At 41.1% G+C, this 27,622-nt stretch overlaps 1 protein-coding gene across 3 annotated transcripts in view; it reads left to right on the plus strand.

Moving 5' to 3' along the window:
• Positions 1-27,622, plus strand: part of SMG1 (SMG1 nonsense mediated mRNA decay associated PI3K related kinase) — a 108,299-nt gene that overhangs the window by 41,985 nt on the left and 38,692 nt on the right. For all 3 annotated transcript variants that reach the window (XM_075566070.1, XM_075566068.1, XM_075566069.1), the window contains exons 15-34: positions 1,913-2,074; positions 2,783-2,901; positions 3,286-3,373; positions 3,465-3,566; positions 4,464-4,604; positions 5,267-5,466; positions 10,224-10,420; positions 10,836-10,997; positions 12,585-12,739; positions 14,672-14,811; positions 15,147-15,348; positions 18,702-18,811; positions 19,712-19,862; positions 20,926-21,085; positions 21,440-21,560; positions 22,677-22,925; positions 23,971-24,255; positions 25,584-25,728; positions 26,279-26,417; positions 27,284-27,514. In XM_075566070.1, coding sequence (XP_075422185.1) covers positions 1,913-2,074; positions 2,783-2,901; positions 3,286-3,373; positions 3,465-3,566; positions 4,464-4,604; positions 5,267-5,466; positions 10,224-10,420; positions 10,836-10,997; positions 12,585-12,739; positions 14,672-14,811; positions 15,147-15,348; positions 18,702-18,811; positions 19,712-19,862; positions 20,926-21,085; positions 21,440-21,560; positions 22,677-22,925; positions 23,971-24,255; positions 25,584-25,728; positions 26,279-26,417; positions 27,284-27,514 — 3,259 coding nt within the window. The remainder of the gene's footprint in view (positions 1-1,912; positions 2,075-2,782; positions 2,902-3,285; positions 3,374-3,464; positions 3,567-4,463; positions 4,605-5,266; positions 5,467-10,223; positions 10,421-10,835; positions 10,998-12,584; positions 12,740-14,671; positions 14,812-15,146; positions 15,349-18,701; positions 18,812-19,711; positions 19,863-20,925; positions 21,086-21,439; positions 21,561-22,676; positions 22,926-23,970; positions 24,256-25,583; positions 25,729-26,278; positions 26,418-27,283; positions 27,515-27,622) is intronic.

A 27,622-nucleotide genomic window follows, 5' to 3' on the forward strand; every position in this document is an offset into this window, starting at 1 on the left:
ATGTTGGCAGTCTCCGCGGAGTATTTATATGTGGAAAAAGCGGAGCAGCCTCTTAGTGCAAATGTTATATTTTTATGAACATCTTTTCATATTTGCACTATGAGGCTGCTCTGCTTTTTCCACATTTAAATACTCCGCGAAGTGACTGCCAACATAGAAGAAACATCAAAAGATACCTTTAAGTGCCTGTGATCGGGGCACTTGCATCAAAGTGCATATCTCACCAGAAATTGTGAATAGCTCTATTTTTTTTTAAACATATTTAACCATATATATTTTTTCCGTTAGTTCAGAGGTTACGCGGATTTTTTTTTTTTCTGGAACGATCTTTATCTGGACTGGAAATAGCCTATATAAGGGGAGCGCAAACTTTTGGAGCTGCACCCCCCCTTACCTTGTTTTGCCGGCATTACATTACCCCAAATGACGCCGTGTTGCCATGGCGACGCATCACAGCAACTCTTCTTAATCCCGGTAAGTGGGTTACAGAGGCCTCATGCGATCCCCTGGCATTTAATTTAAATAATAAACAAAAATTGTGAGGCGCTACTTGTGAAGGTGAAAATATATATATGAATCTCAAATATTGTGATAATTTACTAGAGTGCTCAAATATTAAGAAAAATGGCAAACTTTGCTGCTCAACCCTCTTAGGAAAAGATCCAGTTTTCTCCCATTTAGAATGGTGTGGAGAAACTTGTGGGGAGCGCAGGTATCACCATAAACATGTAAGGGAAAGAATATCAAAATAGTGCAATATGTCTGAATGAATACAGCAATCTGAGCAGGAATCATGAATGGGAACTCACATTATCCCAGTGGTATTACAGCCTGTATTTGGCAATAGATGTGGTGGGTAGATTCAGCAATGTGCAGGGGGGTCTTGCTTGTACACACTCCCAGATGATAGCAGGACGAACCCTCAATGGAAATGGAAATAAAGACAATTCTAGTGCAACACTGTATGTTCACTATGGATATATTGAAAAGGCAATAAGTATTGCACTTACATGATCAACATGTGCTTAGACACATAACAATTGATGCGCAGCATAAGTGTACTCCTTCCACCCCCCTCGGGTGTGTCTAAGCACATGTTGATCATGTAAGTGCAATACTTATTGCCTTTTCAATATATCCATAGTGAACATACAGTGTTGCACTAGAATTGTCTTTATTTCCATTTCCATTGAGGGTTCGTCCTGCTATCATCTGGGAGTGTGTACAAGCAAGACCCCCCTGCACATTGCTGAATCTACCCACCACATCTATTGCCAAATACAGGCTGTAATACCACTGGGATAATGTGAGTTCCCATTCATGATTCCTGCTCAGATTGCTGTATTCATTCAGACATATTGCACTATTTTGATATTCTTTCCCTTACATGTTTATGGTGATACCTGCGCTCCCCACGAGTTTCTCCACACCATTTAATTTAAATGCCATGGGGAAGAGCGCGGGGCCTTTGCAACCGCTGCGCCCCCCCAGAAAAAAACAAATCCCACGGCCCCCACTTTGCGCACACCTTGTCTATATCACGCAGCACCCATGCACTGTTTAGTTTAGAATTCTATACATCTTTGGTTAGCACTTGTCCTTTTTGCTTGTTCTGTAATACATTGTAGTGTAGCCCAGTGGTTTCCGCGGTGGCTTGTACCTGAAGTAGTTGGTGACCATGTTATTTTTATTAGACGCCTGGGGCGCGCGCATGCACTTCTCTAGGACTAAGAATAGTGTGGTTGCGCCTTTAGTGACTGCCAAATTCATTATGATCCACCTTTTTTATATTCTGAATAAATAATTTGCACTTTTATTGTAAGATTTCCATATATTTATAGACTTTTTTTTTTTTTATCTGCTTATCAGTGTCTAAAATAATTGGTTATTGTTGTTTTTTGTTTTCCCACAGACACGACCATTTTATTTCCAGTAGTCTCAGTTCCTCTTCTCCATCTCTATTTGATGGAGCAGTAATAAGCACAGTTACCACAGCCACAAAGAAGCATTTCTCAATCATTCTAAATCTTCTGGGGACGCTGCTCAAGAAAGATAACTTGAACCAATGTGCTCGGTAAGATCGTTTTATAAACGGAGAAATACGCGGCTTTTTTCTTCCTTTTTATTTATTTATTTTTTTAAATACAGTCTGCAGTTGGATTTGAAACGTATCTCCCCAAACCCACTCACTTTATGGAGTTATAAAATGAAGCTGGGAACTTAAAGCAAATGTATTGATTCAAAATAGTATTTTTATTTTTTAAAGCTAATTTGTGTGTTGAAAATGAGATTGAAATACATAAGGTCTTTGCAAAATCTGGGTACTTTATTAAATGTTGACTTTCGGAGATTTAAAGCAGCAGAACTTGGGTATATGGATATAAAGCAGGGGGTCCCCGGAGCAGAACCCCATTAATTTCAGCTCCAGGGACCCCCTGCTCCCCAAGATACTTGCCTCTGTGGGCTGTGCCAATAACTGCGCCACAGGTTTAAATTTCCGGTCACACGAGCCAATAGGAAACTGCAACGGCTAAGGTCACAGCTTCCTTTTGCCCCTCGGGACACGGGAGCTCTAAATCCGCCATTTTGATAGCCCAGCCAGAGCTGCTATCTCCTACGGAGGTCAGTATCTCGGGAAGCAGGGGGTACCCGAAGCTGAAATTAACACAGTTCAGCTCCGGAGACCCCCTGCTTCAAAGCTAGAGCGCAAAAAAAAGAATGCAGGATTGCTGCTTTAAACTGGTACATGTATTGTCCTAAAGTTGTACAACTTTATCTTTAGGAAACTGTTGATGACATGGGCGTTGGAAGTTGCTGCTCTCATGAAGAAGACTGATACCTACGCACCTTTATTCTCACTATCATCTTTCCACAAGTTCTGCAAAGGACTTTTAGCAAATAGTAAGAGACCGATTGTCTAGTTTCATACAAGTAGGGTTTTTTTCTTGGACGGTCTCATATATGAACATCTATTGCCTGTTGGTTAACTTTTTTTTCTCCATATAATAAAGGTTTGAAGTAGTAGCATATAAGTGGCGCTTTATAGGGTCACCATTACTTCGTTTGTGTTACAGCAACAGTTGATATATTGGGAGGATAATCCTTAACCCCACTGTGGGAATAAATAGAAAAACATGTGTCCTGCCAAAAGTTTCTTTTTTAGTTTGCCAGCTGAGTTTCCTCAGAAGAAAATCTCATGAAACGTAGCTTTAAATGTTAACTATAAGTTCATCTTGGTTTGCTTAATCTGTGTTGTTGAATCCTTGTCTTTCTGCTTCCAAACAGCTCTTGTTGAAGATCTGACCGTATGTCTCTCAGCTTGTAACAGCCTACACATCCTGTCCTCTTCCCTGCCAGAATATCTCCTTCAGAGGTGGGTTTTATGGTGACAGGTGGATAGAATTACCAAGTAAGGGAAAGCACTCATGAATTAACATGTACCCCACTTGGTATCTCATCTCCAGGTGTGTGGATGTGTGCCGTGTTCAGCTGGTGTCTAGTGGAACACGTGTCAGACAAGCTTTTGGGAAGCTTCTGAAGTCCATTCCCCTAGACATTGTTTTAAGGTACAAGCAATTTTTAATGTGTGATACATGCAACCCCATTACATAGCACAGACTTTTGATGCTGTCCCTTTGCAGTACGTTTTCACAGAGGAGTGCTTCTTTTCTTCACTTTTACAATGTGTCCACAGTACATAAGGGTTCTAGCGCCTGCTTTATTTCTCTTTGCTTACCTTTTTTTCACTAGAGTATCTCCTACTTGAACTTGGTCAGAACAATTTCTAGCAATTAAGATGTTTTGCTGCGGTCCGCTCTTTCCTGGTGTTTTATATCTGCAGTAGTGAGCTTTTTACTACAGCCAAGATTTAACATGTATGTTGCAGTTTTACAACTGTATGGTTGAGATACATGTTTTCCATTAATATATATTTCTCTGCGAGCTAAATGAAAAACGTATTCCGTTCTGTGACTGCTTATCTCCATGCAGTCCGTGTTGTGCTCCAAACCTTTAAAAAAAAAAAAAAAACAGACACCACATAAAACTATAGGCGACTTTTTTTTTTGCTTATTGATCTTGGGTATATGGACATTAAGTATGATGCTTAATATCAGGGGTGGCCAACTCCAGTCGTCAAGGGCTACCAATAGTTTAGGCTTTCAGCATATCCCTGCACAGGTGGCTCAGTCATAGGCTGAGCCACTGATTGAGCCACCTGTGCTGAAGCAAGGATATCCTGAAAAGCTGACCTGTTAGTGGCCTTTGAGAACTAGTTTGCCACCCCTGCTTTATATCTTCAAAGCCTGTGTGAGTTAGTAATTTAGTGTTGTGGAAGCAGTTCCACTTATTCAGTAATTAAGCAAACCATTGTCAAGAACGTGCAATGATCCTTCTTGTTGTCACGCAGGTCAGAAACTGCTGCAGATTAAATCAGTTGCTTCTGTTTTTCTTTTATATCGTAGCAAAACCAACCACCCTGAGATACAGGAAGTCTCCTCCGCTATCAGAATCCACATGAACAAATCTCCGAGTAACACATTCCACCCACAGGACTTCTCCGATGTCATAAGTTTTATTCTGTATGGAAGCTCTCACAGATCAGGGTAAGTTGTATTCTGTATGGAAGCTCTCACAGATCAGGGTAAGTTGTATTCTGTATGGAACCTCTCACAGATCAGGGTAAGTTTTATTCTGTATGGAAGCTCTCACAGATCAGGGTAAGTTGTATTCTGTATGGAAGCTCTCACAGATCAGGGTAAGTTGTATTCTGTATGGAAACTCTCACAGATCAGGGTAAGTTGTATTCTGTATGGAAGCTCTCACAGATCAGGGTAAGTTGTATTCTGTATGGAACCTCTCACAGATCAGGGTAAGTTTTATTCTGTATGGAAGCTCTCACAGATCAGGGTAAGTTGTATTCTGTATGGAAGCTCTCACAGATCAGGGTAAGGTTTTGTCTGAAAAAAAACCTCAACATTTGGCTTTAACTAGACAGTCAATATCCTCAGACCTCATGTTAGGGCATATCCCGTTAAAGCTTTCAATGTAAACAATGGGATTAGTGTATCGGGGCAAACGTCAATCAATTCTGGGGCAAAATAACTGCACCATGTGTATCAAAAAAATGTTATTGATTTTCAATGAAACACTTTTCTTTGCCTATGGTGCAGATAGTTTACCCCAGAATTACACCATACTTGCCTTGATACAAAGAGCCCGATATACTTTGCATTATGTGATGGAGATTTCTCTCACCACCCCCCAGCAAAGACAACTGGTTGGAGAGGTTGTTCCACAGCTGCCAGAGACTGGATAAACGTGACCATTCACCCATTCCGCGCAATTTGCTGAAGACTGAGGCTGTCCTGTGGCAATGGTCGGCCTGGGAAGCGGCTCAGTTCACTGTCCTGTCAAAGCTAAGAACGCCTCTAGGAAGAGCACAGGATACGTTCCAAACAATTGAAGGTGAGAAGACAACAGTATCGCTAACTTGGTCAAAAACGTGCATGTTTAACACATTGCCGGTACGTTTCGTTACCATAATAACATAGCATTATTTCACATAGCACTTTTCTCCCTATGGCCCTCATTTATTTATTTATAAAATATTTTACCAGGAAGTAATACATTGAGAGTTACCTCTCATTTTCAAGTATGTCCTGGGCACAGAGTTGAGACAAATAATACATGGTTACAAATACAGTTACATAAATGAACAGGGTATACATTATATACAAGACATTGCACGCACAGTTAAAGAAAATATATGTTATGGGCGAATGAAACAGTTACAGACCAGATTAAAATGTGAGACAGCCTTATACTGGTGGTGGATGTGAGAGTCTCTGGTAGGTTGTTCCAGTTGTGGGGTGCACGGTAAGAGAAGGAGGAACAGCCGGATACTTTGTTGAGCCTTGGGACCATGAACAGTCTTTTGGAGTCTGATCTCAGGTGATAGGTGCTGCATGTGGTAGAGGTGAGGAGCTTGTTCAGGTAGCTGGGTAGCTTGCCCATAAAGAATTTAAAGGCAAGACAGGAAAGGTGAACTTTGCGTCTAGGCTCTAGTGATGACCAATCTAGTTCTTTGAGCATTTGGCAGTGATGTGTGTTGTAGTTGCATTGGCGAACAAAACGACAAATTGAATTGTAGAGGGTGTCAAGTTTGCTAAGGTGGGTTTGAGGTGCCGTGCCATATACTATGCCTCCATAGTCAATAATTGGCATTAGCATCTGCTGTGCGATACGCTTTCTGACAAGGAGACTTAGGGAGGATTTGTTCCTGTAAAGTACCCCTAGTTTGGCATAGGTCTTGGTTGTCAGGGTATCAATGTGCATTCCGAATGTTAAGTGGGAGTCAAACCATAAGCCCAGGTATTTAAAACTAGTGACAGGTGTTAGGGTGGTGTTAGTGTTGGTTCTAATATGGAGCTCAGTCACTGGAAGCTTTAAGAATTTAGTCTTGGTCCCAAATACCATTGTTACAGTCTTGTCAGTGTTTAAAAACAGTTTGTTTTGGGAAATCCAGTTTTCGAGTCTCCAAAAGTCAGACTGAAGTATGTGTTGAAGGTCAGAGAGGCTATGACTGTGTGCATATAGGATTGTGTCATCTGCATACATGTGTATTGAGGCTTCCTTACAAGCTGTGGGAAGATCATTAATGAACACTGAGAAGAGTAGGGGCCCCAGAACAGAGCCTTGCGGGACACCACAGGTGATATCCAGGGGGTTGGAGTTAGAGCCTGAGATGGACACATGTTGGGATCTTCCTGATAGGTAGGACTGAAACCAGTTTAAAGCATGCTTCCCTATTCCAGAGCTCTGGAGTTTGTTAAGCAGGATAGCATGATCAACTGTATCAAAAGCCTTTGCAAAATCTAGGAATACTGCACCAGTGAGTTGTCCCCGTTCCATTCCACACTGGATTCCATTGCAAACTTTTAGCAGGGTAGTTACGGTGGAGTGTTTGGGACGAAAGCCAGATTGGAATTGGCTTGGGAAATTTGTCTTGGTGTAGTAGTCGTTTAATTGGGAGTGGACACATTTTTCCATGACTTTGGATAGAATTGGGAGAAGTGAGATTGGTCTGTAGTTTAAGACAGTGTTTTTGTCCCCACTTTTGAAGATTGGGACAGCTCTGGCAGTTTTCCAGGTTTTAGGGATATGGCCTGCAGACAGGATAGAGTTGACTATGGAAGCAATTGGTTTGGCAATGGCTGGGGCACCAAGTCGTAGGAACCTAGATTGTAGCAAGTCAGGTCCGCATTGGCTGCTTAGTTTTAGTTTGAGGAGTGCTTGTGTAATCTCCTCTTCAGATACTGGGCCAAATTCAAAATTGGGGGCAGTGTTGGGAAGGGGTGGGGCTATGTGGGCACTTCCAGGATGAGATTCAGGTTGGTGGTTTGGGCTGTGTTTCGCTAATAAGTTAGTGGCACACCCCACAAAGTAATCATTGAATGCATTTGCAATGTCAGTGGGGTCTGTCAGAGTAATATCCCTCTTAGTGATATTACTTGGTTGTTGATGGTTAGGAGGCTGGAATATATTGTTGATAACCTTCCAGAAGTTTGCTGGGTTTGATGTATTTTGGTGGAGATTGTCAGAGTAATATTGTGCTTTTGCATGCCTTGTTTGCCTTGTGCACATGTTCCGCATGCATCTGTAGTGATTGAGATCCTTGGTAGTTCCAGTTACTTTGTAGCTTTTCCACAAGGTATCCCTGAGCTGGTAGAGTGCAATAAGGTCAGTTGTAACCCATGGAAGATGGGCCCCCCGTACCCTTATTTTGCGTAGTGGAGCATGGGTATCGCAGAGTTTTAAGAACTCGGATTGGAAATAGTCGAGCGCAGAATCAGGGTCGGGAATTAAATTGATTCTGTGCCATGGGCAGTTGGTAAGGTCATCCAGAAACTGTTGTGGGGTAAAGTTTTTAAATGTTCTATTGAGGAGAACTTTAGGGCTTGAATGGGGCGTTTTAATTTTCCTTACACAGTACACTATTGCATGGTCACTGAAAATGTCCGGAAGGATGCCAGAGGATTGGATTCTGCTGGGGTTTGAGGAGAGAATCCAGTCTAGCAAGGAATGGTTATGCGATTTCAGGTTTGTCCGTGTGGGTTGGGAAATGAGTTGTGATAGGTTAAGTGACTTGAGTTGTATCTGGATTTTATGGTTTTTAGGGTCAAGCCAGTTGAAGTTGAAATCCCCAAGAACTAGCAGCTCACTCTTCTCGTTCAGAGAGGAAATGGAGCCAAGAAACTGGATGATATCAGCCAGGGATTGTAGAGGGGGTTTAGGGGGCGGTAGATGCCAGCGAGCAAGATGGGCTTAGAAAAGGAGAGGCAGATTTTGCCAACTAGAATTTCAAAAGAGCGTGGGCTTGGGGGGCAATTTAACAGTGTAAATTGTAATGTGTCTGCAATATAAAATAACACCACTCCTCCTCTCTTTGACCTATCTCTCCTAAAAATGGAGTATCCCTGAATGGCGATATTTGCATCAGGGGTTTTATGGGTTAGCCATGTTTCTGTAAGAACGATGGCTTTGGGTTTATGCATAAGGCACCATGCCCTTAGTTCGTCCAGTTTGGGCAGCAGGCTCCGAATATTTATATGGGCGACAGATAGCCCTTCTTGGAATTTAAAGGTGGAATTCTCAGGGGCATGGGACAGATTTGAAATGGGATGACCTGGGTTTGGTTCAATATCACCTGCTAAAGAGAGTAATAGTATGAGCAGAAATTTGGGTAGTTGTTTGTATCTTGTAAATTTGTGGTGTTTGCCATTAGAGTGAGCAGTGGTTGGTGTGCTGGTTTTTAGAGTTCTCCACCAACATTCCGTAGATAGTGAAAGGCTTTTGAGTAGTCCAGGGTGTATGGTGATGTTGGGTGTGGGCCAGGATGGAGGAGTTTGTAGTGTATAGAGGGAGTAACATCTCCATGAGGCCAGGAGAAAGAAAAACGTTAAGATACATAGCAGGTTCATGATGCCAGAGGTAGGCAGTACTGCATGGAGCTGTTGTGAGTGTGTGCAGACTAAACAGCAGGGGTGTGCCTGTTCCTTGTCAAATGTTTTGCTGCATTGCAATGCTAGTCAGTTCTGGGTTTCAGTGGGCTGAGTTGGTGTGGGAGTTATTTTTGTACAGTCAGTTTTGGGAGAGGCTGCAGTGAAATAAGTTGTAAAGGGGTGTGGGGTTAAAATATGCAGGTTAACAAGCATGGGATCAAAGTGTGGTCATATAAGCTCACCGTTTGTTGCCTTGAGTAAGAGTTTGCAGAAAAGATGCAGTCCCCAGTCACCTCTAGTCAAACTATAGTCTAACTATATTGTCACTTAAAACGATCACTTTAAATGCATCACTCTTAAGATGCCAATGCTTCCTTGCCAATGCAAGGGGAATATGCCTCATAGTGCTTCACAATTACAATAAAGTGCACAGTAAGGAGCACTGCACAGAGACTTTTGCTGGCACAAGTCCCTGCCCAAATTAACTGATGCAAACTCATTGTAATTGTTTGCCTTTATTCGCTGAGCCCCTTCTTCAACCCTCCAATATTTTTGCTGCGTTTGACAAAAACAGATGGGAAATATTTGGAGGGTATATTAAAGAAGCAATTTGTGTGTCGTCTTTATTATTTTTCGCTGTGGGTCTCTGGAGCTGAACCCAATTAATGTCCACCAGGGATCCCCTGCTTCCCGGAATACAGACCTCCGAAGAGGGTGCCTGTATCTAGGCAAAGTTTAAAGCTCCTGTGTCACATGGGCCAATAGGAAGCTGCAGCTGATGACGTCACAGCTTCCTATTGTCCCGCAGGACGCGGGAGCTTTGGAACTCCGCCATTAAGTGATCCCTGTTAGCTGAGCTGAGTGGCTACCGGCACCTACTACGGAGGTAAGTATCTCCTGAAGCAAGGGGTCCCCAGTGCTGAAATGTATGGGGCTCAGCTTCGGAGACCCTATGCTTCAAAACGAGCTTTAAATTTTTTTTAAAAAAACAGTGCTTGGACTGCCGCTTTAAAATGATCTGCCATTCAGTATTCCGTTCTCCAGTTGGTCAGTGCAAATTGCGTATTGTTCAAAAGCTATTCAACTTGTTTCTTTCTTCTTCTTTTTTAACTTGCTGTACTGATTTGCATTACAATATGAAGTTTTTGCCCTTGCACATTAGGAAAATAAATGCAACCTGATTTTAAGTGTAGGCTTCATGGTGTTCCTACGTTTGTCTAGGTGTTATCCGAAGCTTGGCAGCTCACACCTTGAACACTGATCAGGATGTTGGCCAGTGGACTGCAGCAGACAATGATGAGGGGCACAGTAGCAACCAGCTGAGGCTAGTCCTCCTGTTGCAGTACCTGGAGAATTTGGACAAGCTGATGTACAATGCATATGAAGGATGTTCGAATGCTTTAACTGCACCCCCCAAGGTTAGTGCAGCATGAGCTTAAAGCTGCAGATCAAGCAATATCCTACATGTGTTTTTTTTTTTAATAAATCTGTTTTATACTATGAGAAAATACATGTAGTATTTTTTTTTTTTTTTTTTAAATCTCTACACCTTAAGGCAGCCTGTGCTTAAAAGCAGTTTAATAATGACGGCATCATTCAACTACTGTTTCCAAGCTCTGTAATCATGAATATTTAATACTGTAATATATGTAATATTGATTCTTTGAGCACTTTAAATCTTAGGCAAAAAAAGATACAGATATATATTTCATGGCTCCAGCTTTCCTGCTTCAAATTTGCAGGGGATACTATAGCGTTAAAAGGAATACTTTTTTGTGCATGTATGATTGTAGATTTTGTTTGTATGTTTTAACTTTCACTCTTGTATTGAAGGTCATCAGAACATTCTTTTATACCAACCGTCAAACATGCCAGGACTGGCTAACCCGAATAAGAATTGCCATTATGCGGGTAGGCTTGTTGGCAGGGCAGCCGGCTGTAACTGTCCGGCACGGGTTTGACTTGCTCGCGGAAATGAAGAACAGTATGCCTCAGGTTAGACTTTCTTTTCCACTTTTCAAGGCCTTAGGCCAACTCCGGTCCCCAAGAGCCACCTACAGGTCAGGTTTTTAGCATATTCCTGCTTCAGCCTGAGCCACTAATTGAGCCAACTGTGCTCTAGAAGGAATATCCTGAAAACCTGACCTGTTGGTGGTCCCTTGAGGACTAAAGTTGGCACCCCTGCCCTGGGCTGTGGGGGGTTTGTAGGTTTAATTAGGGGGTTACTGTATAATGGTTATTTTTCTATAAGGTGTGAATGCTTGTGCTGTATTTTGATACGTCACACTTAGTTATAAGTATTAGTATAAGTGCCAGAGTGGGCAGCATTTGATTCCAAATAACTTGCGGTTAATGACCATTTTATACTGCAAGGTACGCTGTAAAGTCTCTTTACCAAGAGGAAGCTTTTGAATATAGAAGCCCAAAAAAGATCTGTCACAACCAGCTGCATGCAAGACCTGCTCACTTGGAAAGTGGGGAGGTCTTACATGAAGCTGGTTGTGACAGATCCAATGCGATCATTCTTCCTCTAATTATAGAGGTAAGTAAGAGTTGTAATCAATTAGTGTTAGGACCTGCTAATGGTCATGCCTTGATGTGGCTCGCAGGCTTAACGCTTTGGCCAAAGGGTTTAACTAAATGACCCTTTTTCAAGAGAGATGTAGGTATTTCACTCTGTATTTTTGTCATATTGGATGTAGCATTGGGCTACTTTGTTTTTTTTGTATACATTTAGCCACGCCCAGTAGCACTCCAATTGACATATATATATGTAAATAAATTAATTGTGTTTTTTTCAGGGGTTCCTTGGCACTTGCTGGGTATCTGTGTGTTTACTAGCTTTTGAATATGCCTAACATGTTGGCTGCATGCAATTCTGATGCTCCTGAACCTGCCATCTCAAAGCGGCGTCGCTTTAGTGCTACTTGCTTTAACCTATGAAAAAGTGTCTCAGTAGATGGCACTGCTGCTTTAAATGAAGAATCCCTTTATCCAACATATAAAGTGTGTTCAGTAGGAGTTACTGGAAATCGCCGCTGTCTCAAACCCCCTAACATCTTCATTCATGTGGCATTACACAAACCTTCGAAAGAGGGCATATTGTGGTCATTTATTCTTTACCAAATTGAACTGTTCTTTCAAAATTCTGTTCACTAGCTTTTCTTTCTCGGGTCCTTCTGACTCAGGTCAGCATTTAACCTTGCTGTAATTGGCACGATAACAAGTGTACTGAATTAGAAAATACTAATTTAAGGGTTGCCAATACCAGTCCTCAAGGGTCACCTAAAGGTCAGGTTTTAAGGCTATCTCTGCTTCAGTACAGGTGGCTCAATCCGTGGCTGTTGAAGATTGAGCCACCTGTGCTGAAGCAGTGACAGCCTTTAAAACCTGACCTGTTGGTGACCCTTCAGGACTGGAGTTGGCCTCCCCTATAAACTAATTTATCGATTTAAAAAAAAAGCTACTTCTTATTTTACTGTCCACGCTAAGCTTCTGACGTATGATGTGGTGGTGATGTTAATTTATTATGGAATGCTGAAAAGTGATTCAATATATCGGCAAGTTTATTATTTGTTTTAGGGGAATGAGTTAGAATTGACAGTGATGATGGTGGTGGAAGCGCTTTGTGAACTTCAGTGTCCTGAAGCTATACAGGGTCTAACTGTGTGGTCATCCGCCGTGGCTGGAAAAAGCATTTCCTGGATCAATTCTGTAGCTCTACAAGCAGATGGGAGGTAAGTTAACTTCTTTCCTGGGTCTCTTACCTCCAAAACTTCCATCCAGGTTTAAGGTTTTGGTATCCATGTGTTTGTAATCGCTTAAGTTAAAAATAGCTCTGCTTAATTGGCACTGTAGTAAAATTGTCGATTAATTAACGCTTCTGGGTCACGTGGGCCAATTAAAAGCTGAACACCTGATGACGTCATGGGCTTCCTATTGCTCGCAGGGCGCGGGCTCTTTGAAACTCATATGAACCCTAGTAGCCGAGCGGAGCGTTTACGGACACCCCCTACGGCGGTCTGTATCCCCGCGAGCAGGGGTTCCCCGGAGCTGAAATGAATGGGTTCAGCTCCGGAGATCCTCTGCTTCAAACCAGTCCTAAAAATAAAAAAAAAATGCCAAACCGCACGCTTGGAATGCCACTTTAACATTTGAAACTAAGAATCTTGGGAAGTATCAGGATTTGTGGAACTATTTCTTACCTAGATCTTAGTGCTGTTTCATCTATTGAGATGGAGATGAGATTTGTACGTTTTGAAATGGTATCTCTGAACCCTCAAGTCCTCAACTCTACGTCGCCTGTCATGTCACTGCACGTTTATTTCAAGTACAGCAGTGACGATGTAAACATTCTTCTGTATTATATCCTGGAATTGCCCGCTTTGATGTATAAAGCAAAACATTACTGTAAGTGGCTACTTAAATAGGTAAACAAAAGACTTTTTGTATTACAATGAGTGGAAAAGACAACTTGAAAATGTCAAAATGGTCATTAATAGCCTCGCACTGAAAAAGCAGTGTTGGAGGACCTAAAAACTTTGTGCGCGTATGGTAATGATTTAATATGTTTTTTTTGTACCTTGTCACGTTAAAAACCACAATGTGCTTGCTTTATGAAATGTCTGCAGAACCCATTAACTAGAATATGATTCTTATGAACATTACTGGGTAAGCTGACATTAGTATTTTTTCCTAAGACTAAAATAAGCATTCTTCAAGAGCTTTTGAGAAATGTGCATCTTGGGTAATCTTCTGCAGCCCTAACAGTGATATAAAGAAACCCGAGCTGGATCTTCAGCAATTGATTACTGGAGATCGGATCAACTTGGCTAATCACTTGTCAGTGTGCAGATTGTATTGATGCACATATTGAATGGGAGAAAAAAAAACCTTTAAAGACGGCAGCTTTAATAGAACGTTTATTTATTTGTTACAGCAATTCAGATGAGAAAACAGTCCTTAATGCCAGTTTTTATATACATATACACACACACACACACACACACACACACACACACTGTTGCTTGAAGGTACAATTATTGTGTACTGTACTTTTATGATCTGGTCAGTGGTGTACCATAGAATACAGAATATGTTACACACCAATAGAAAAATCCAAACTGCGATACTTATAGTGTGGCTAAGAAGGGAAGACGACCTGTTTCTGACCATTTGGGAATTTAAAAACAAAAAACAAAAAAACCCGGCGAATTGGGGCCCGTCGGATTTTTTAAAACAAATTTTATTGAGCCAAAAAATGAACCGATGTTTTGTTTGTCTGTGCAGCTTTTATCAAAGGAATTGCTCACGCTCACACATTCCCTTTATTAAGGCTGCAGAGACAGCTGAAACGTCAGTTAATTTTTTTTGGCTCAATAAATTTGCTTTTTGAAAATCCGATGTGCTCTAATTCTCTGTGTTTTTTGGATTCAGTGGTGTACCATTACTAACTTTCCAGGATTTGCTGAACCTTCAAAACCTCTCAATTCTTTTAGTTTTGAAGGGTCTTGATTCTGGTGTATAAAGTATGCTTTGTCTGTGAAATAAAGTAATTGCTTCTGTGAGAATGGAAAACATGGGCACTGGAGTTAATACTCCTATTTATGCCCAGCAATGGGCAATGAAAAACTGTATTTCACAGGCTTGTATTACTGGTTTGTGTCTAGGTTTGAAAAAGCAGCTGTTGAATATCAAGAACACTTATGTGCCATGACCGGCGTGGACTGCAGCACCACAGGGTTCGATAAATCGGTTTTGAAATTGGCCAATACCAATAGCAACTCAGCTAGCCCAAAACATTTAAATGGTAAGTGTCGGATTGCAGTTCCATCAATTCTGTGTCAAGTCAAGATGCATAGACCAGCTCCAGAGTCAAAACGAACTGGCATAGCTAGCTATTTACTAGCCTATTTTTCTTTCACTACTATTTTCCATCGCTATGCTGCAACCATTCACATCAGTTGATATAAACCTGTTCTGCCGTCCTTACACACATGGTTCACCTGGGCACTCTCCTCTGATCTCCAGATTCCTGGCCAGATTTAGTTGAAGATTGGACTTGTTCTATCCGACTTGAGCACAACGTTTTACAAAATAAAAGATGGGTTAGCGTAAAATTTTTCCTGGTCTTTGCTCTTTTAGGTGATGCTCGTAAAACTGTACTGACAAAAGCCAGTGACCCTCTTCCTGAAGTTATCAACTACTTGGGTAACAAGGCCTGCGAATGCTACATTTCAATTGCTGACTGGACTGCAGTGCAAGAATGGCAAAACACCATTCAGGACTTGAAAAAGGGGTCATCCGGTACTTGTATAAACCTGAAAGCAGACTTCAACTACATAAAGTGAGTCCTGTTTCACCTAGATCAAGGGTTTTGGTTTAACTTTTCTATCAGTGGAGAATTTTGCTTCAGTATTCGGTGCAATTCTCCTGTATTCTAATTGGTACCAAAAGGAAAATGGGACACGGGTCCCCTGAGGTGCTACAAAAACTTGGGTGAATCCAATGTATAACACATAACAGCAATAATATAATTATAATAAATGTCCAGTAATTGGGAAAAGTAAGGAACCTTGAATCAATGAGTGGTCAAAGGTGAATGATGCATATCTTCAGCCAAGTAAGTGTGGAATAATTGGGCAGCCTGCTGTGTGACTACGGAGAGTGTGTAATGTGGGGGAGACAAAGCTGGTACCATAAATCTCCTGAGTGGTCTCTGGGTGGATACAGAACGGTCTTCCCCCACCCCCCCCTGCTCCATGTTTGTAACAGAAAGAAAGACATCTTGGCCACACTGGCTGCAAGGCATGAAAGTCAACTGTAGAAAATGAAAGCAGCTGTACTTACATGATGTTCCTCCCGCCGGTTCCATGATGCGTGCTTCGGTCTGGAGGTATCGTAAGTAACTAGTGGTAAGGGACAAAGATCGAGCACAGCAAGTAAAAATGGAAAGGGCTGGAGGCAATTAAAAAATAAACTAATGGGCATAAAAGCCAAACCACAAACAAAACAAAAAAACTTGATCCTCTGACGCGTTTCCCTCCGTTAGGAGCTTTATCAAAGAGTAATCTGTGCTCTGATCTCACGGTCTTAAATAGTGGCCTCTCCGTAGAAAAACGGCTCTCGCCAAGCACACCTGAACCCATGATGGATCAGAGCAGGTACATGATGGGGGATGGTGGATTAACTCAGGGGAGCGCAAACTTTTTTAGCTGCGCCCCCCCAGTACTTGCACCCCCCTTATTTTTGACGCCGGGGGTGACGTCACATGATCCTGTTGCCATGGCGACAGTCATCAAATGACGCAGCGCGGTCCTGTTACGTCATATGGCCCTGCGGCGTCATTTGATGCGGCACAACAATCTACTGAATCCCGGTAAGTAGATTACAGAGGCCTCACGCAAACCCCCGGCATTTAATTTAAATGCTTGGGGAAGAGCTCGATGCCTCTGCAACCGCCCACTCCCTCCCCCCCCAAAATCCAGCGCCCCCCTGTTTGCGCACCGCTGGGTTAACTAATTCGTCACTGGAGAGACCACCATAAACCATAATGCTACTGTATAAACGTATTTTAAACATGTAACATAACACTGTATCCAAACAATGCATGGGTAAGTAGAGCTTGGAAACAAAATAAAATACATATTGAAACGTAACATCTATCAAAACATGTCAAACCAAAAAGATTTAAAGTGCTCATAAGATAAAGAATCAGAGCTAGTAAAAACAACACACAGTGGATGCAACCAACATCCCTCAATATGGAAAACAGTCTGACAACTTCATCAGGTTAAGAAAAAGCATTAACCCATTTAGAAAAAGAATATAGAATATTGTTAATGCATGTAAAATAAAATTGGAGTTAAATCTATAACAATAATCATAATCTATCAAATTAAGTTATAACTAAATGAAAAATAAAGAATAATTATATATAAATCTATTGCAACAGATAAATATGGAGATCCAAAAGGAAAAATGATAACTGAACTATAAACTAGTTATCAATAAAAAAAAATACTACTAATTATTTGTAAACTTGTTATGAAGTCTAATACTATAATCTAATATCAATAACATAATAAACCAAATAACTCTTAATGTCCATGTATATTCAATAAAAATTGGTCTACACTAATTAATAGTTGATCAAATATAAATGTACATATGACAGGCAAATATCAGAGTAATCTGTTCACAGACCATTTGTGTAACAGATGCTAATTATTGGTGCTAAATCTACATGTAACGCCTGACATAAATAAATGTAAATAAATATAAACCTTACCATGAAGGTTTAGAGGCCTAAAGAACTGGAAGGTTTAAAGAAATATAATAAAATAAAATCTTTGAGTTTGTCTCAAATAAGATATACCTGTAATCTAGTTGATTCAGAAAAACTATCATATGTAATTACACTGAGTCATAAAAAATATATCATAAAAACATTTTGAACTCCCAATGTATCTAAACCAAAAATCCAAAACATTTCTCGTTTATTGAGCATGTTCAATCTGTGGCCTGCTCTGTTGCGTAATAAACAAAGGGGATGAAGTGTTTCCCCTTTTTGTTTGAGATTTCTTTTTAAGTCTGTAAGTAGGCAATAGTTCTGTGCGATCAATTGTCTGAACGGCATTGAGTCTCATTGACAAGGGTCTCATCATAGCCCCATTGCTATGAGTCTTGAGGCCAATTCCTTAGATCTTATCCCAAAGGTGTCATTAGTGGAACAAATCCTTTTCAGTCTAAGAATTTGTTCATTTGGCCTCCAGACCGCTACATTTTTCTTTTCTTGCTGTGCTCGATCTTTGTCCCTTACCACTAGTTGCTATTCTAATTGGTAGAATGAATTGTTGACATTGAGTTTATTTATCAAACCTTTTAAGGCTGAGATACCAAGAGCTGCAAGGCGGCAGCGCTATTCTGTGACGTCACCCTGTGCTGCCGCCGAGCAGTATTTTGTTTAAACCAGGGAGACTGGGACGAGGAGGCTTGGAGGCGAGGCCGTGAGCGGCTCACCCTCATTGGCTGAACCGCTCACGTGACACGACCGTCGCCAGAGAAAAACAAATGTCAGTCTCTTCCCCAGCCGTCCGCTTTGCAGTACGGCGCGTCGCGACGGTCGCCATCGGTATGAAAACTTTCATTGGATTTATGCTACTTATTTTGGCGCCGCTACACGCGACGCTGCGCATGATTTTAGGTATAATCACGGCCTGAGTGTTGATTTAAGGACTTTAAAAATAATGTGGATGACATATTTTCACAGATACTGTATTCAGTAATAGAAGGGAGTATAGCAAATTAAAAGAAACCTAGAAATGCTGGCTTTTGTGTCTTGTTAAGGTGGTTGAAATCTTACTAATGACAATGTGTGTTTTACGTTCTGAGATCAAATGCTTTGCCACCTGCAATAAGTCATTCTGTTTCCTATTTATCTTGATTTACTGCCTCCAAATGCCGTTTTGTGGATGCATCTTCTGTGTACTGTGACATATCAGCGAGGGTTGTTTCCAAGCTTGTAGATGTTTGATATGGAACATTATTTAACGTGCTGTTGGAGATAGCAGTGACAATGTTATCTCTCTGAAAACAAGCACACTTGGTGTATTTCTTTTTAGTAGAAGGCCTGTTGAATGCTCCAGATGGTTCTATTTGGAATCGGACATTTCTGAAATGGAAAACATATCATTGCAGATCTCTGAGCAGCTTTGAGTCTGGTGAATTCCTCGAATGTACAGAACAGCTCGAATTGCTTCCCGGTGAAAACATAAATCTCGTGATTGGAGGGTCAAAGGACAAAATAGGTAAACGTCTTAAAAACACACAAATATTGTCCTTTAAACTTTCATAGCTTGACTTTTATTTGGCAGACATTTCTGCAGTGCATTATTCATCAGATTTGTTTCTCTTGTAGATGGTTTCACTGTTCTCATTATAAATCAACATAAAACATGACAATCTTCTTTGTCCCGTCTTATTTCCATTGGCATGTTTTTGTAGAAGAGCTGCTATAGTCTTTAATGACTGACAGAGCCAACTGGGCAATAATGATGCTTAAGTGGGCAGAAGGCAGCATATGCCCTATCCATATAACACCCCTTACTGCTATTTTAATAGGTATATCAAATCCCATTGCTTACTTTACAAAACATAAAATATCATTATAAAAGGAAAAGTGCATTCCCATATATGTCGGAACAGATTAGAAAAAGTGGATTAGTTATAAAGTACCAGTAATCTGCTGTGAAGTCCTTGACCATGCAGTTTCCAGGTTTGGCATTGATTGATTTGATTGGAGCCTTACTTTCAGTAAACAAAACTATAAACGCAAACATGGAAAGATTTCTTACTGCCTCATTTGTCACTCTTCTCTCCCTCTCTTGCCCTCTCTTCTCTGCCCCTGTCTCTCTGCCCTCCTCTCCCTCCCTACCCCCCTCTCCCCCTACCCCCAAACCTCCCCTCTCCTCCCCCCAAATCTCCCCTCTTCCCCTCCCCCCAAACCTCCCCTCTTCCCAAGCATAACACATTTGTTATATATACACCTTGCAAATAGGTTATTTTTTTTTTTTTTTAATCGGTTTAATTTCTAGTATTTCCAGAAAATTATTTTCTTTCAGTTTAGACATGGAAACTTGACCAGAATCAAGCCTGTGACTTATGTAGGTTTCACCATTTGCAACATTCTTATGTTTATTTTTTTACAGACATGAAGAAGCTTCTTCCTAGCCTGCTTAGTCCCGACCCAAGGGAGCTTCAGAAGTCTATTGAAGTTCAGCTGCTAAGAAGTTGTGTTTGCTTAAGCACAGCTGCTGTAAATGAAACAGAACAAGAGCAGAAGTGGCAAGCCATAGCCGAGTAAGTCCGGAAGGAAATCTAAGCAAGAAATACAGCAAGTGTTACCATTTCTATGGTAGTATTTAGGCATTTCATGATATGTATTGAAAGAAATTCATGTTAACAATCCTGATCATGAACAACATATTTAAGCACACAGTGCCACCTTTTGCTTCAAAACCATTCAACATGGTTCCCCTATAGGCTTAAGCTTGCTGCATGGCTACAGCTTTGAGCACAGCCAGGGTTAAGATGCATAGCCAGAAAACCCACCCACGGACAGACTGTTTCGACCTTAATGGGTCTCCTCAGTGTGGTGTTGGTTATACTGGCTTTTGAATGGTTTTGAAGCAAAAAATGGCACTGTGCTCAATTGCATGTCATTTCCCAGAATCCCTTGCTGCAGTGGAAGTGCTGGGTGATAATGGTGAAAGGCGGGGTTGCAGACCTGTCTTAAGACATGCAAATGAGCATACATTAATATTTCCATTTGCTATATGCTTTGCTGTGGAGAGTTTTTGTCACTTTTTTACCCACCATAACTTAACTGTGTGTGTGTGTTTTTATTTTGTAGTTCAGAAGAAATTGACGCAGGACCCTTTCATTACAAAAAATAAAACACACAACACTTGCCCTCCAATGTTTTTGTGTGACTTGTAGGAAAGGGGGCCCACTGGGGGTGGGGGGAGTGTAACGCAGATTTAAAGAAGGTTTAGACAGTAATACATTTTCTCACCATATTGAGCCTGTCTTGAAAATGTGCGTAGTTATTCCGACATGGCCGCTTAGCTCAGTTGTTCTCAACTCCAGTCCTCAAGAACCACCCCCCCCCCCCCCCAATAGGTCAGGCTTTCAGGATATCCCTGCTTCAGCACAGGTGGCTCAGTTGAAGAATGAGCCACCTGTGCAGAAGCAGGGATATCCTGAAAACCTGACCTGTTGGGGGGGGTCTTGAGTACTGAAGCTGGGAACCCCTATCTTAGCTGAAGTTGCTTAATAACTAACAATGCGCCTCTCAACAAATTGGGAAGGCCTTGAGAGATAACTTTGTAGTTTTTTTTTATTATGTTTTGATTTATTACAGAAATCTTACAAAGTACCTGAAGCAAACCGCCCGGATAGCTATGGGACCCCTAAGACTTTCCACACTGACAGTTTCTCAATCCCTTCCAATGTTGGGGACGCTGCAGTTATACTGTTCCTCAGCTTTGGAGAATACAGTGTCTAATAAACTGTCATCCGAGGTATCTGGATTCTTTTATTTATTTTAACAATTGTTAACATAAACCAAGCCAGACTATCCTGTGAAGCCATGTTTTGATGATATGTGATAAGCAGTTAATTTTGTAACTGAAGAAATGGTCTGAACTTGAATTTATTTCATTTATAAACTGTTATTAGTCATCTTTACGTACCAGTAACATAGACACAGATTTCACAATATTTGTACAGTATACTATTCCGATAAAAGGGCAAATGGTGCATATTTAAAGTTTGTAAAATGAAGCAACCCTAGTTACATGTTTCCCCACCCATAAAAATGGTTTGTATAAATCTATGTTAATCATTTGCATGACTTTTTATTCCTTTTTAAATAGGATTGTCTAATCCCGCTGTTCAGTGAAACTTTGCGTTCGTGCAAACAGCATGATGTGAGGCCATGGATACATGCCATAAGATACACTGTTTACCAAAACCAGTTAACTGACCAAATCAAAGGTAGTTTTTCCCAAGAATATTGGGGATATGTAACAGTATTCAATGTGTCTGCATCCTTTTCACACATTCGAATTTCAAGTATATTTCCTATGCCCGTGGGTTTTTTTTAAATTTCTTTTTCGTATTTACACAAGCCTATACCTGAACAACGTATAAGATAATTGTTATACACTGTGATTGTTAAAAGACCCTGATAACCACTCGTTTCTTTTCCCTGTATGATTTAATTCTGTTGGAAAAGGCCATTACTATCTACAGATCGTTTTGTGCATTGGTTATTTTTAGAGACCTATTCTTGCGTCTATATGAAGTTGACAATAATGCACAAAACAGCCCCAACGCTACATCGAATGTCAAATTTATGTAGTTTTTTTCACTTTATTCTTATGGGTCATTTAGTTAAATTCTTTGGCAGTTCCCACACTGGTACTGTTATACTGTCTTTTTAATATCTCTCCTGCTGGAAAGAGGAAGCAAAACAATAATACAGCCAGCAGCCTGTGATGTGTGACATGTATATGCAGTGCCTAAGGGGTTACAATTAAGCTTTGTATGTGCAGTTAAAACTGGTTAGAAAGCAGAAGTAGCCTAATAAATACAGTGGGAAAAATAAAGTGCAATATTTTTTTTTGTAAATTTTATATTTATATATACGCATGCATGCATACGTATACCCCCCCCCCCCCCCCCCCCCCATATATGCTTGTTGCTACAGCAAAGGTCTCCTGGAGGGGGAAGATGCATCTTTATAGACTATTCATTCACGTGTGTACCAGGACCTCCTGATTAAAATATAAGTGGGATAGGTGACCTGAAAATAAGGAGTACGGGTCCCAGGCCTCAAGTTATTTACATTAAGACATGCAAAGTCATATCAAGCTCAGAATTGAAACGTGTGTGTGTGTGTATATTGGAGTGTTATTGGTAAAGTGACCAAGTATACAACAATAGACATAGAAGCCCCCATGCTACATCCAATACGACAGATGGGTTTAGTTTATTACGATCTGTTTCCCCCCCCCCCCCCCCGCCCCTGCTCTCTTTATGAAGTTTACTTGCGTCGTGTGTGACTTGAACCTCAAACTGTCCAGTTAAGTTTGTGTTTTCGGCTCTCAGATCAAACTGTGCCAGTGAAAAGTCACCTTATGGAGTTGGGCTTGACCGCTGCAAAGTGTTCCCGAAAACGTGGAAATGTCACTCTCGCTACGAGGCTGCTCGCTCAGTGCAGCGAGATCCAGCTGGGACAAGTCACCAACGCACAAGATTTAGTGAATCATTTCAAAAAGCTTTCTGTCCATGGGCAAATGGATGAGAAGTGGGGGCCGGAGCTCGATATTGAAAAGGCTAAATTGCTCTATGCTGCAGGTCCGTATGAATCTGGTCGGCTGAAAGTGATTGCTCTGTTTTATAAGTTAGTAAGCAAAGCACACCAAACTTTTGGTAAGGGGCTGTGTCCTGCAGAGGGTTCCTACAAGGAATTGGAGTGAAGCTGAAACTGTTAAATACTTTTAGTGCACAGGGCGAAGGAGAGACAGAGACCCCGTTTAATATTAAAGCCCCAGTGCCCCCTGACTTTTGTTTTTTAAATCTCCCCTGCCCTCCTTATTCATTTTTTTTAGTTTTTTTGCCCAACGGAGATGAAACACAGTTTTCATCTCCACTGCCCCCTTGTTCCTGAGATACTTGGTATTAAAGGTAACGCGTTGCAGTCCCCTCCAGGGCAAAGAAAATGCCCGTTTTAAATCCTCTGCGTCAAGCAGACCAATAATGAAGCTCACAACATCATCCATTGCAATGGCCAGTTGACTCCTGTGACACGGTGGTTTCAAAAAGTATTGGCGCTACTTTTACCGCTGGGTAGCTGAAATTAGCACGGTTCAGCCCAGAAACCCCCCTGGCTTCCATCCATTTTTAAGCTCTGTAGTTTCCAGATTTGATGGCAAGATAATTGATGATGTTATTTCTTTGATAGTTTAACTTGTATGTATGTCTTTATTTATATAGCGCCATTAATGTACATAGCGCTTCACAGCAGTAATACACGTGACAATCATATAATTAACAAATAATACAAATAAAACAAAGGGGAGAAGTGCTTCAGACATACGTAACATTTAGGAAAAGGAGTCCCTGCTCCGAAGAGCTTGCAATCTAATTTGTTGGTAGGAAGAACGTACAGAGACAGTAGGAGGGCGTTCTGGTAAGTGCGTCTGCAAGGGGCTAAGGTTAATGTAGGAGGTGTTAATTATCAGCCACGAAGCTGTTCAACTCCACACTGTGTAATTTCTCCTCTGTAAGATTTATCAAAATAAAATTTTTAGTGGTCGGCTTTAGTAAAGTAGAGGTTATTGCAAAGAAAAGTACATGTACAATGGCACCTGACACCACTATTTGTGTCTATCCTATCCAGGTCAGTCAGCCCATGCAATGGAAATGCTGAGTTCTTGTGCCATATTGTTTTGTAAATCCGCAAAAGCAGAATACGCAGTGGCAAAGTCAATCCTTACCCTGGCTAAATGGGTGCAAGCAGAATGGAAAGAGATTTCACCGCAAATGAAGCAAGTGTATAGAGCGCGTCAGCAGCCAAACGTTACCGCTCTCTCTACCTTCGCTAAAAATGTCCATACATTGATTGATCTGCCGCCTGTAAATGTCTCAGAGGAGGAATATCCACGCATCGAGAGTGAATCTACAGGTGAACATTTATGACTAGATTCATATTTGCTTGATTTAAAATCCGTAATCTGTCCGTGTCATTCATGGGTGGGCAACTCCAGTCCTCGAGGGCCACCAACAGGTCAGGTTTTCAAGATATCCCTGCTTCAGCACAGGTGGCTGTCTTAGACTAAAAAAAACCAGACCTGTTGGTGGCCCTTGAGGACTGGAGTAGCCCACCCCAGGTGTAATCCCTCCGGAAGCTTTTACGACACTCCATGTTGAAAATTCGTAATATTTTGTAGTGATACTTTTTATTTTAATATTCCTTATACTGCCTTTTCAAAACAGTCCAAAAAAAGTAACTTAACCTGTAAAATCAACAGCTATGTGGTTTTTAACTTGTGCATCATGGATTACACCAGTCACTAGAGAAGATACTGGGTATGTGCCTCTTCGTGAGTCCTCTATGAAATGGTTAAAGCATAACTAGTAATCCTACATATTCTTATAAAATTCATTTTAAAGCTGCAGTCCAAGCAATATCCTACATGTGTGTTATTTTTTTAAATAAATCAGTTCTGTACTATGAGAAAATACTTGTAGCCTTTAAAAAAAAAAATTTTAAACTCTGAATTACATTTTTTATGTATTATAATGTAACAAGCCTTCTAGCAGGGCACCAATTGTACCTAGTGACTGCCTTGTCACATGATCTTTGGTCCTCTTCTGCTGCACTAACAGCCATTTTGTTGACCCCTGAGCCGAATCTTTGCCGATCCATCAGCAATTTATCGAATTACTTATTGTGTGGATTGTATTGATGCACATATTAAAGGGAAACAGATGTAAATTAAAACAAAGGAAGCTGGGACGGCTGCTGTAAAGGTACAACTTTTACTACCTTAATTGCTAGAAATCTATTGTTGGACGTTGGGGTTTTATTCCTCTTTGGGTTTTTCCCCCATGTTGTATAAATATATAATTTTGTGAGCAGGCATATGTTTATAAGGCTCCACGTTAAAATGAATTTGAAGCAAAAGGTGACAGTGTGCTCCTTTGCCTGTCATTTCCCAGAATCCCTGGGGGCAGTGAAAGCACTGTATGCTACGAGACAGTGGACAAAGGCAGGGTTGCAGACCTGTCTGAGACATATGAATGTGCTCACAAGTGATTATTTTTTTGCTGTAACTTAATGACCATTTCAGGCTTCCTCTGGACCTTTTTCAGGTCGGCATTCATATCTCCAGTGTTATATAGATATCTAATATCCATCTATGTCGCAAAGACGTGGGGTCTTCCCTTAGTCATACATATGACATGTCGCCTACTGAAATAATCCTTTGTGCTTCGCTATCTTTGCATTAGTGAGTATTGGAGTTGGTGAACCGGACTTCATATTGGGCCAGTTGTATCACTTATCATCCGTGCAGGCCCCTGATGTAGCCAAGTCCTGGGCTGCGCTTGCCAGTTGGGCATATAGATGGGGAAGGAAGGTGGTAGACAATGCTAGGCAAGTATTTAATTTTGTTAGACAAATGTTTCATTTATTTTCAGAAATGCAAGAATGCACTTATCTTTAGCAGCTGTAAAAACAAATGCTGTTCACCTGTATAGATCAGCAAAAATATTGTCATTTAAAGAGGCCGTCCCAAAGTATAACTAACGTTTAATTATTTGTTTGGCAACCGTGTGCTTTATAAGGCGTTTTTAAAAATGTTACGTCCATTGTAATGATGCTATTTAGCGATGGAGTGGGAGTAACAGAGTTTGAATCAGGGGAACCTGGTTTAATTACCGATGTCGGGTTCTTGTGACCTTGGGTAAGTCACTTTATCTCCCTGTGCCTCAGGCACCAAAATCATAGATTGTAAGCTCTACGGGGCACGTGCTGTATCTGCAACAATCCTATGTGCTGCGTACCGCGCGCTATACTGTAATTGGGAAGCGCTTTGTCCCATTGGGAGAAAAGCGCTATATGAAATAGGTTTTTTTATTTTATTTATTTCTTACAATCTGCGTTTTTGTTTTTAAAAAATACATAATTTTCCTAACCGTTGCAGTCAAGGAGAAGGTGTGAAATTATTGCAGAGGGAGAAATCTGAAGTGCAGAGCATACTACCAGACAATGTTTCTGAAGATGACAAAGAAAAGATCTACGGTATTCTTGGGCAAGCAATGTGCCGGCCAGCTGGAATACAGGTATGGAAATATTCTTCCGTTTGTGAGACGTTAACAAGAAATACATGGTCAAAAATTAAAATGTGTGTTTCCAACCTTTTCACGGTAATCTTCACTGATTATAATGATATATAGTGTCACTACATATCCTTATAAACCAACATCCAACCATCAAACAGAAAAGTTTCTACGTGCACTGGACTCTTCAAATCTGTCTCATAGAATATCCAGACGGATTAGAAAACGTCCCCTTTGCAGCTTCAATCTTGTGCGAGTGTTCCGTTCACTCACCGACATAATCCAGCCGGATCGCCAAACGGGCAAAGTCAACAGACAAAAAGCACTGGGGATCAGTGTAATTAAAAATGTATTGATAAAATCACACAGTTTCTGTAACTAACAATTAAGAACATAACACGGAGCTCCAACAAATGGGACAGGTCCTGTGGTCGTCCTATAGCTGGGGCCGAGTGCACCAGGTCCCCCGAACAACCAAACGAGCCTGGAGTCCCAGCAGCGTCCGTCTGTAAAAGCATGGCGACGTACACGAACGTAAACCTCAAGACTTTTTGCACACGGACGTGCCTCATAAGGGGGATCATAGGTACTTTCGCAGTAGGAAGAAATCTATATTCAATTTCCCCAATGCACAGCCGGGTACTAACAAAGAGCATAATCATTCCCTACAATGTTTTTCCCCTTAATACATTATTGTGTAAGGAGCAATCAAATGTTTATTTGTTTCTGCTGGGGCCATTAAGGGTTTTGGCTCTCATTTTCTATATGGTTGTGAGATTGAATATAATGTTGAATGCTGTTGATATTCCATGTCTTTCACATGCTGGTTTTAGCCTGGTCTGTTACATTTCGCGGTCTCACATTGTTAGGATGAAGACATGTCCCTTCAGATCACTGAAAATGAAGACAACGATGGCAATGACATGGTGGATGTAATTTGGCGACAGCTGCTGACAAGCTGCCCATGGCTAGCAGATCTGGACGAGGCAGCATCCGATAGTCTCATCAAACTCTGGAGAAAAGTGGTGGACAGAATCTTCAGTCTGTACAAGTTGTCCTGCAGTGCTTATTTCACCTTCCTGAAACTCAATGCTGGGCAGGTACGCCAAAATAAACCCTTACATGTGGAACGGATTTAGTCCCTGACACTGCGCTAATGGTAAAGTCACCAAACAGAGAACAAGATAGCTGTAAAGTTAAAGTAGCAA

The sequence above is a fragment of the Ascaphus truei genome, chromosome 11 (genome assembly GCF_040206685.1).
Source record: "Ascaphus truei isolate aAscTru1 chromosome 11, aAscTru1.hap1, whole genome shotgun sequence".
Classification (NCBI taxonomy): domain Eukaryota; kingdom Metazoa; phylum Chordata; class Amphibia; order Anura; family Ascaphidae; genus Ascaphus; species Ascaphus truei.